Genomic DNA, 11,458 nt, shown 5'->3' with positions numbered 1-11,458 from the left:
ATCACTGGTTTAAACCAATTGCTGCAAGGCCCTGCGCAGAAAATTAAGTTCATTATAGTAAGGTACTTTTCCGCACAGAATCTTACAGCACTTAGTTTATCTCGATTGCTTACCGACCCGTGGGACGGCGGGCTTAGTGGTGAAATTGGTTTCCAATCTAATCTACTATCTTAAGGCATTTCTAGTGAATATTATCTATACATGGCCTGGGAACATATATCGCCTGATAAAACAACTAAACTGTAACTAATACGGGCCTCAAAATTATATGCAGATAACTCTTAGAAACGTAGAAACTTATTTTGTTATCGGATTTATCCTGATATTTGGATCATTTGTATCATTTGCATCAGTTCATGTTGTTCTTTCGTATGGTGTGGATTTGGAGTATCAGTAGTGTTTTATGTCGGTAGGATTGTGATCGGAAACCAAGAAATATTTGATATTTGAGGCGTAAACATATAACATATATGATGGGAGGATCTAACTCCCGGGAAGACAAGGTAAGTTGCAGTTCATATTAGTGTTCAATTTTATTGGAATAACTTTTAAAGGTTATACACAAAAAAAAATAATAAATCTAATGTAATGAAACATAAAAAATAATAAATTATTTATTAAGATTTTTAGAAAAAAGTCAATAAAAGTCCCGTAAAAATAAAATTCGGATATGTTTATGCGAGATACTATCTAGATTACAAATAAATTCTTTAGAACTTAATCATTCAAAAAATATTTGGAAATAGAATTGTTGATTCTGAATTTGAAATGTGAGATCGACTATAGTGACTGTTACCTTTTTATTTTTCTGTGTCTTGTTCTGTTTGATTTATTAATATTATCTTATTTTTCAATGACATATTATTGTTGTTTATTTACCAATACAATAAACATACTTTATTTACCTATTTATTCACACGTATACAAAGTTTTTGTTGAAAGGTAAATTTTTTAATTTAATTTTATGTATATCTAAAATAATTGTGAACATAATTAAATTCATTTCCGGGATATTCCAAATTGAAAAACATAGTGAGTCAATTTAATATTTAGGTAACTAGATAATTTTAATTATTTGTATTAGTGGAGGTGTGTATGTACGAGTACCAGTGGTGCACAGTCCATAAAGGCTGAAAGACTGTGCTCACCGAAAAACAGATGTAAAAATAAACACAAAGTTTAAAAAATCATCAAATATCTATAATTTTCTTAAGGTGGGCACAGTTTTTCAGCCTTTGGGGACTTCCCGTCACTGGTACATATACATCAAGATTAATAAAACAATTATGTAGGTAGGTATATTAAATTATTAATATTTATCAGATTAGATACTAATTATTAGTAATTAATCATGCTTTGCATATGTGCCATAGAGATTCTAATTTATAGACCAACCAGTCAAGGATAGGGGAACAAACCAACATGCACGGACATACAAGGTGGCGTGACCGTTTCCCTTTCTGTGATTTGTCAATAAATAAATCTGACAGAATACAGAAAATAAGATGCTGACGAATTACTTGTCCTTTTTACAAATTTCAAATCGGTAAACGTTCGGGCTTGTTTCCAAAATTGAATATTTTGTTACACTATTTAGTTGGACACTTTTATAAATGTGATGTAATTTACCCACCTCAATCATTTTCAGCGTCAGACTGTTAATTTAAAAACGAGCATTCAGAGCCTGCAAAGTATATACTCGTATAACTCATATAAAGTATATTCTCTCGTCAAACCAGTATGGCTTCAGAGAAGGGCTAAAAACAGATTCAGCTGATCTAGAACTTACATCACATATAACAAAAGCACTCGACAAAGGTGATAAATGTTTGGCAATATTTTTAGCTTTAGCCAAGGCATTTGACACGGTCTCTCATCAAATCCTTCTGGCTAAGCTCCATAAAAATGGAATAAAGAATACGGCATTTGATTGGTTCAAATCATACCTAATAGATAGAAAGCAATGTGTTAAGTTACCATCTCATCACACCAGCATCAATTTTGGTGTACCACAGGGCAGTGTACTCGGTCCCACACTTCCTCATTTATATTAATGGCTTATGTAGATTATCTGTTGATGGCAACATAATCACTTTCGCCTATGATACGGCCCTTGTAATAAAAAGTAAAATATGGGAAGAAACATTTCATAGAGCCGATCTAACATTGCAAATTATCAAACAATGGTTGGATAATAATCTACTAACATTAAAAATAACCAAAACGAAATATTTAACCTACAGTCTTGACATTCAAGGTCAACCTTCAACCAATCATATTCCGAAAATACATTTTTGTAGAGATATCTCTAGTTGTCAATGCAACCCACTGGAACGAGTAGATTCCATTAAATTTTTGAGTGTAATAATTGACAGTAAACTCCGGTGGGAAGACCACGTAATCAAAGTTACAAACCGTTTACAGAAATTGGCGTATATATTCAGATCATTCAAAACATACCAAAGACGGTATACTTTTCCCTATGTCAATCAATTATATCTTACGGTATAGTAGTCTGGGGAGGATGCTCTAAAACTATATTAGATACATTAATTAAAGCTCAAAAATTAATTATGCGGACAATCTACTAAGTACACTACATTCACCCCGCGAAGGACTTATTTAAGGACTTCAAAGTACTCAATATAAAATCCCTATACATCAAACACTTATCCTCCTACTAAAAATGGAAACATACGAAAAAAAAATTTTTGAATCAATCTATTATACAATATATTCCAACCAATCCAACTACACTATTCTAGCAACAAGAACCTCAATGGCTCAGTCACAATTTAATTTTCATGCGCCTAAAATCTTCAACAATTTACCAATAGAAATAAAGTCAATTGCCAAATTCGACTGTTTCAGGAAGGCGCTTGGGGATTCATGATGAGTGAGTGGGATAGTGTCGGTAACCTGCTTCTCGTACTCAGATAGAGGTGTATATATTGTTTACATGTGTGAGGAGTAAGATATATGTATGTAGGTATATGTATGTTGTGTGTATGTATGTATATGCATGTATGTATGTATATATTGTATATATATATACATATATATATATTTGCGTGTGTATGTGTATGTATGTATGTACATATGTGTACCTACTACTTTATACATTTGCGTGTTCATGTGTATGTATGTATGTAAATATGGGTACCACTTTATATATTTGTGTTTATTTTATAAAAAACTTTGGCAATTTTTGTGAGTTATTGAAAACATATATTTACCAATTTTCAATTTTTTTTTATAATTCTACCAAAATATGTTTACACTTTATGTTTGACTTAAATTCAAACTAACCATTCCTCCATTGGGCACCATGAAACAGGCACCTGCCTAGTATGGTACTTTAATGTATCTTCTCTAAATAAATGTAATAATCATGTAACATGTACTTATAAATAAAATAAAAATAAAAAAAATTATGTACCACAATGTACTTCTACACCTTCACACAACTTGAAAATCAACTTTGAAATTTGACGAATTGTTTTCTGTGAAACAATCCGTCCTTATTCTTATAGCGGGTTCAGACGTTTCAATTTCAGTTGATCAACTCGACACTTGAAAACATATTGACAATTGTGAATATTTTCAACAAATTTGATCAAGTTTTTAGTTAGAAATCTTGTTCGTCAATAAAAGTTGATAAAAAAAAATTGAAACGTCTTAACCCGCTATTCGGATGGAGTACGAGAGCTATTAGGGTAGAGACGCAATTTACCTCAATTCTTCCTCAATTCCTCAGAGCTTTGTACCCGAGTCAAAAAACCATCCTTTTCATCATCAATCATCAGTAGAATTTATGTCGGCAAGCAGAACAACAAATCTAATTAAACAAACTGACCTAGTATAGCCCTGCTACGACTTATTTCATTGATTTATTGTACAACTGATACTTACATGTGATCTAAGCGGATTTGTCCTATTTGCCGGGCAAACCAGCAAAACATTTCTATCGGCGTATCTCTTTAATAGTGTTTCAGATTCTAGTTTAATGTAAAATTTATTCTTAATTAACTATTTTCTACCTTAACAGATTAAACCCCAACAAATTCTGGAGGAGCGGATAAAAGCGCAGCAAATTCTGGATGAGCAGATTAGAGCGCAGCAAATTCTGACTAAGCAGATTAAAGCTCAGCAAATGCGGGACGAGCAAATTAAAGCACTGGAAATTTTGGAGGAGCATAGTAAAACCCAACGAATTCGGGACGAGCAGATTAAAGCTTTGCAAATTCAGAATGAGCGTATTAAAGCTCGGCAAATTCTGGACGAGCAGATCAAAGCTCAGCAAGTTCGGGACATACAGGCTAAATCTCAACGAATTCTGAACGAGAAGATTAAAGCTCAGAAAAATTTGGACGAACAGATTAAAGCCCAACAAATTCTGAATGAGCTGATTAAAGCACAGCAAATTCTGAACGATCAGATTAAAGCACATCAGATTCGGGACGAGCAAATTAAAGAACAGAAAATTCGGGAGGAGCAGATTAAAGCCCAACAAATTCAGGACGAGCAGATAAAATCTTTGCGAATTCTAAATGAGTGGATTATAGCTCTGAAAATTCTGGACGAACAAATTAAAGCTCAGGAAGTTCGAGACGCACAGTTTAAAGCACAACAAATTCTGGAAGAGAAGATCAAAGCTCAAAAAATTCTGGACGAGCAGGTTAAATATGAGAAAATGCTGAGTGAGCAGATAAAAGCCCAGCAAATTCTGGACGAGCAGGTTAAAGCTCGGAAAATTCTGAGCGAGCAGATTAAAGCCCAGCAAATTCTGGATGAGCAGGTTAAAGCTCGACAAATTCTGGAAGAGCAGATTAAAGCTCAGCAAATTCTAGATGAGCAGATTAAAGCCAAGCAAATTCTAGACGAGCAGAATAAAGCTCAGCAAATTCTAGATGAGCAGATTAAAGCCAAGCAAATTCTGGACGAGCAGATTAAAGCTCAGGAAGTTCGAGACGCACAGGTTAAAGCACAACAAATTCTGGAAGAGAAGATTAAAGCTCAGCGAATTCTGGACGAGCATATTAAAGCTCAGGAAGTTCGAGACGCACAGGTTAAAGCACAACATATTCTGGAAGAGAAGATTAAAGCTCAGCAAATTCTGGACGAGCAGGTTAAAGCCCAGAAAATTATGGACGAGCAAATTAAAGCACAGAATATTCGGAAGGAACAGATTAAAGCCCAACAAATTGAAGACGAGCGGATAAAAGGTTTGCAAATTCTGGAAGAGCGGATTCAAGCTCAACAAACTCTGAGTGGGCAGAATAAAGCTCAGCAAATTAGGAACCAACAGAATTATGTACAGCAAATTTGGGCTGAACGGATTAAATCACAGGACGAGGGGTGAATATTTATTTGTTGCAGTTGTTGCTTGTCTATCGTTTTCATTTCTGTTAGTTAAAATAATATATTTCAAAAAATTATAAATTTTCCACCTTGTGGCTGGTTATTTAAATAAAACAATGCATAGTTTTAAATATTTTTTATCATTTATTTGCGTTATAAGCAGTCTTTATACATTTAATTTTTGACAGGGAATTTTTTATATTGAAGTTGTAATGATATACTAGAAGTAGTATTACGGAAACAGTAAGTTCGCATAAGTAAAAATATTTGTTCTTAATGATAGTACATAGTAAGATAAATTCAAAAATTTCAGTTTATTAAATTAAAGTTGTGTGTATGGATTTCTATGACATGTTTTTTTATGTTTCAATTTCAGAAAACTGTGTGTCAATTCATAAATCGGTTGTACCAGCCCGGTATCATTTGGGCAATTGCTTCATCACAGAAAAGCTTGCCTCTACCGTCCCTACCGGTGTCCGATGAAGCCGTGCTCATGGCGGGGTAAGTCTGAATACTGTAATCCTCTGTCTGATGAAGTCTGAATACCATAATCCTCTGTCTGATGAAGCCGTGCTGGCGGGGTAAGTTTGAATACTGTAATCATCTGTCTGATGAAGTTTGAATACTATAATCCTCTGTCTGATGAAGCCGTGCTCGTGGCGAGGTAAGTCTGAATACTGTAATCATCTGTCTGATGAAGTCTGAATACTATAATCCTCTGTCTGATGAAGCCGTGCTGGCGGGATAAGTCTGAATACTGTAATCATCTGTCTGATGAAGTCTGAATACTATAATCCTCTGTCTGATGAAGCCGTACTCGTGGCGAGGTAAGTCTGAATACTGTAATCTTCTGTCTGATGAAGTCTGAATACTATAATCCTCTATCTGATGAAGCCGTTCTCGTGGCGAGGTAAGCCTGAATACTGTAATCATCTGTCTGATGAAGTCTGAATACCATAATCCTCTGTCTGATGAAGCCGTGCTCGTGGCGAGGTAAGTCTGAATACTGTAATCATCTGTCTGATGAAGTCTGAATACTATAATCCTCTGTCTGATGAAGCCGTGCTCGTGGCGAGGTAAGTCTGAATACTGTAATCATCTGTCTGATGAAGTCTGAATACCATAATCTTCTGTCTGATGAAGCCGTGCTCGTGGCGAGGTAAGTCTGAATACTGTAATCATCTGTCTGATGAAGTCTGAATACCATAATCTTCTGTCTGATAAAGCCGTGCTCGTGGCGAGGTAAGTCTGAATACTATAATCCTCTTTCTGATGAAGCCGTGCTCGTGGCGAGGTAAGTCTGAATACTATAATCCTCTGTCTGATGAAGCCGTGCTCGTGGCGAGGTAAGTCTGAATACTATAATCCTCTGTCTGATGAAGCCGTGCTCGTGGCGAGGTAAGTCTGAATACTGTAATCGAACTAGTTGCACAGGTCACGAAGGCTTGAGACCATTTATAAACATTTTGCACTTTGGTAGTTTTTACAAAATAAGTGTACCATCTATTCAATGGCAGTTTGACTATAATTGTCTGATATAATTTTATTTAAACCAATCATTTATGTATTAACCTCACAACATTAACCACGTTTCAAGTTCTTACTGCGAAACTTTCGGGGGTGATATAACCATGCAATAATTACGAAGGGCGTATATAAAAGAAAATAGTACCCGTAGTCTGGAAAATATAAAAAATTTATTTGCACCATCTCTTTTATAAATGTGATGTAAACAATGTTGATGTAAGTCCCAAAACACTTTCCAATAAACTTTCCAACCGTCCTTCTCCCCCTCCCACGTGAATGCTACAGCAACGCCACTAATTTCACTGAAGTTTAACGTTATAATAGGAGCACACGGTGAGTATGATATAAATTTAGGAGAAAGAGTAGTAAATTGAGGAGAGTTTTCTACAAAAACTTTTTTTTCTCGTGAAACAGTTTCAAGTGAAAAAATAACAGTTAATTTTGTCATTCATAATTCCATTCATTCAATATTTCATGCTAATCTTTAAATGTAAATTCAATTAACTGTTATCCACGGTGACTAATAAAAAAATCAAATCATTTGTGAAAAGTCGTCTTTATTTAAAAATATCTACTAACAAATTTATATTTGAAAAAATCACAAAGCGAAATACCAGTACATTTAACTTTTACAATAAAATTAAAATACAGTTTTGTAGTGAAATTAAAAATGTATGCTTCCTTTATCTTTTAAAATTTCCAACATTTTTTTTAATTCTTAATTTGAATATAAAACCTACTGTTGATACGTACGTACAAAAAATGAACATCAAAACTTTTGATACGGTAACTGAAATAATATTTATTTTTATATAACTGGTGGCCTACTCAGATACATTGACATTTTTTTACATTAGCTTCACACAGAAAGCCCGGAGGAAAATAACTGGGCCTCCTAACTAACTCAGGGCCATTATCAACTTTGGGTCCTGCTGGAGAGTTCATAAGATCTCCCTCAACGAGTTGCTACGATGAATTATTGCTATCCTGGTATCTGTCTGTCTGGAATCAGAATTTGCCCTTAGGGAGCACCAAACAAAACTAATACAGTTAAGCATGTCTGAAACCAGACATCGACTACTGTACTTTCTCACGGGCATGGGTTTAGATATGTGTGTTTCTTAACTTAGGAAGCTGGGGAACGGAATTCAAAGAAAGAGTGTGTTTGGGATCGACTTATAATAAGTGTAGAACGAAATACACAATACATTTCTGAATACATTATTGTAAATGAAAAAGGGGACTCGCCCACTTACGGACTAACTAAACTGCAATTTGATCTACCGATGAAGTCAGCACCGAAGCTCGGCTTTATCAGTTCATCCCCAACACGGATGACGTGGCGGCAAAGGTGTACTCCCAGATATCTAGACCTGAGGCGGAATTCAGCTTTCGGAAGATCAGAGAAAGCGGACATTCCATGTCCTCGGTTTCCAATGAGTTCCCATCGTCCAGTAGATTGGCTCTCAAGTGGCAATGAACGAAGTGACCACGTGGATTATAATCACGCATTTAGCGTTATTATGGTATTCACAAATCCGGAGAATATAATATTTAGAAAGGAACGGACTCAAATGGTTATTTACGGTTGACTACCAAATCCATCCAGACGCGGATTGTAGGATTAACGTTGGATTATACTTCAACACGTCGTTCTCAAAAAGAACATGGCTCCACGCTCCACGGTCACATTTCACCATCTCAAACTTAGATTTTACAGAACAATCACATCCCACCACGGGAATTTAAAAAAAAACATACGCCACGCAAATTTTTTTGTCAAGAAAACATCGCCTTTGTCGCGAATTAACACTTCTTCTCTAATTAAAACAGATTCCACTTGAAAATGACGGACGTATCGAGCGGGTGCCCCTTGCCGCTGGGTAATTCCGCCAGAGTGCCACCTGTTGCCATAGACAATAGGAACACACTTTAACACAACAGTTCTTACTTAAAAAACAACGGAGTCGCGAATTAGCATGTTATGAATTATAATTCTGCATCCACATCCGGCCCACCACGCAGCTGATGGGCAGACGCATCTGTCGCCAAGATCTGGACAAACCTTACCCCATGAACCCCGGCACCCCTGCTAAGTCACCAAACGTAGTGAACCATTTTGTGACCTATGGCAGACGTGTTGGTTATCAAATATATGGTTCCCGGGACGGAGGTACCTGTACCCGTCTCCCAAATTGAAATAAGATATTAATGGCTCTTTTACATTATACACCTACCTAGTAATTTTACTTTTATATAAATATTAGTATTTAGATGTTTTGTATTATGTATAAAGCAGGTAATATGTTGATTTTCGTAAATCAGAATTAGTCGTTTCCAGGACACCTACTAGATAGAGAATAATAATAAAATAATTAAAATGTTCTCTTTATGTAAACGCTCCTCAATTATAAAAATTACCCTTTCTGTTTGACCAGGAAACTACGGCGAGCTGTATACCCATGCGGAGCAGGCGCACATAGCTTCCACCGGTATGCACTTCAGGCAACACTACCGGGTGCTCATGGTGCCTGATGTAATGCTGCTGACCATAAAGGGGCTGGTCTTCAAGTTCTATGCTCGCCCTATGCAGTCCTCTTCAACCATGTGTTGGGCCGTGCAGCTCCTGGCCCCCCTCGCTCAGGCGAACAACTGGAAATACCAAATCCACATAAATAAAGTTGGCGATCGCGTCAAGAGACTCCAGTTATCAGACACGTGTCTCCACGAAGACGAGGATGTTGATGAAGTCTTGGAAGAGGGAAGATGTCCATCAGCGGCCTTTAAAATGTTGGAAAACTATCTACGGATGAAACGCTTCGGTTTCGAACTAAATATTTATGACAAAAGTGAATTATAGCTGCCTACTAAATCATCACTTTTTCATCTATTACTGCTTTTCTAATGTTGTTTCGGAGAATCTGAACAATTCATCAAATTTCAACGTTCATTTTCGGGTTCTGTGAAAGATTTATTCAAGTTCTGTTTTTATATCATTGTAGGCTAGTTGCTTGACAAAACTGAAATAAAAACAGAACTTGAAAAAATCTTTCACAGATCTTGAAAATGAACGTTGAAATTTGATGAATTGTTCAGATTCTCCGAAACAACCCGTCTTATTTATTTAAACTCAATGGAGGAAATTATTTTTCTCATAGTTCTAGTTGCGATAAACATATTCTAAATACGTATATAAGTATTAATTATATTATAGTTTTTCGAAATTTCATGTAGGTTGTTTCGCTTGTTTTGAAGGAGTATGCAAAATTTGGTTAGTTTCAGCTGTAATAAAACTGTTGATTTGTATAATAATGCGGCTTCACGCCTGCCGGCCACAGACACAGCTCTCTTTTATATAAGTTAGATGAATTCTTTTATATACTAGCTGAAGAACTCGGCGTTGCCCGGGCTTTGCACAGAGTTTAAAAAAAATCAGAAATAGACAGTGACCTTCCTCCTGTTTGAAGTGTGTAAAATTTTATTAATATCGGAATCAAACTACAGATTTGTATAAATATCAAATCCACGCCGCCCGCGACCGTCTGGTGTCCTGTTGTCCGCAATGCGGCCGAGGGGTGCTTTCAAACACTCTTCTTTATTTAAATATAATATATTAGTAAATACGAAGCTTATTATTTATTGACTATTCTTTTTCCATCCAGATGGTTGATGTCGACTTAAAGCATAAAAGTAAATGTTCTTTGCAATGATCCATATTTACATACTATGAATAAAATAGATAAGAGTACTAAGTAGTGGGAGCTCGTGACTTGGGTTTACTAGAGTGTTAATATCCAAATAAAATAGCATTATTGACGTTGTTGTAGCGCTGAAACCTTTTTTATTTATTTTTTTGAAAATTCGATTTTTTGTTTGAAGATTTTCATGAAAAAAAACAAAAACAAAAAATTTTCGTCCTCAAAAACATCAATAATCCTATTTTATTTTATTATTAGCACTATATTACTCCAAAAATTCGCGAGCCGCCACAGACTATATGGGGCTGGAAATTTCCAATCCGAGACGTCTCTGTGTCTCAAGTACGAAACCATAAACACCGGCTCTGAGAAGTGACCCTTCACATCCCTGAGCGCTTTGAGGACCATACAAAATAAAAAATCTTATAATTAGGTATATAGAAAATTGTGTAACAAAAAAAATATGCCTTTATGATTTAGCAATGAAAATATGATTGTTTCTTTATTAATAAATAAATGTTAAAAAAAACATTAAAATTAACCACACGTGCGCAAGTGAGGCTGTGCAATGGAGATTCTAATTAATGGCAAGTGAATAATATCCTAGTAGAGGTCTATAATATTTTTCCATAAGTAGAATGATTAAAAGCGAGATTCTATTCATCAAATACACACACTTTGTTCGAATTTTAATAAAAAAAATTACCCTTAGTTGGTGCTGGTAGGTACCTAACTCTTGACTCATGTCTATAATTTGTTTAATTAAAATAGCGGCTATTACACGATTAAGTCCGAAAGTAAAGTAACGGTTTACAGCGCAATCCATTATGAGTCTTCTGCGCGGCGGCCTGGAGTGGCGCGTGGTACCGTCG

At 35.6% G+C, this 11,458-nt stretch overlaps 1 protein-coding gene across 1 annotated transcript; it reads left to right on the top strand.

Annotated features, from left to right (window-relative positions):
- The first annotated feature begins 364 nt into the window (after nucleotides 1-364).
- Nucleotides 365-5,836, top strand: LOC149422313 (uncharacterized). Its single transcript, XM_089633723.1, has 3 exons — nucleotides 365-503; nucleotides 4,049-5,358; nucleotides 5,738-5,836. The coding sequence occupies exons 1-3, from the start codon at nucleotides 471-473 to the stop codon at nucleotides 5,757-5,759; spliced, it is 1,365 nt and encodes a 454-aa protein (XP_089489849.1). The 5' UTR covers nucleotides 365-470; the 3' UTR covers nucleotides 5,760-5,836.
- The last annotated feature ends 5,622 nt before the right edge of the window (nucleotides 5,837-11,458 follow it).

The sequence above is a fragment of the Hesperophylax consimilis genome, chromosome 7, assembly GCF_061612785.1.
Source record: "Hesperophylax consimilis isolate HC1 chromosome 7, BYU_Hcon_1.0, whole genome shotgun sequence".
Lineage (NCBI taxonomy): Eukaryota > Metazoa > Arthropoda > Insecta > Trichoptera > Limnephilidae > Hesperophylax > Hesperophylax consimilis.
The sequence above is the reverse complement of the archived record's forward strand: the minus strand, read 5'-3'. Positions and strand labels throughout refer to the sequence as shown.

Excerpts from the sequence above, each read along its gene's own strand:
- LOC149422313 (XM_089633723.1), top strand. The coding sequence starts at position 471 with ATGATGGGAGGATCTAACTCCCGGGAAGACAAG. Across the intron at positions 504-4,048 it reads CTAACTCCCGGGAAGACAAG|ATTAAACCCCAACAAATTCT; the intron begins GTAAGTTGCAGT and ends CTACCTTAACAG. Across the intron at positions 5,359-5,737 it reads ATTAAATCACAGGACGAGGG|AAAACTGTGTGTCAATTCAT; the intron begins GTGAATATTTAT and ends TTTCAATTTCAG.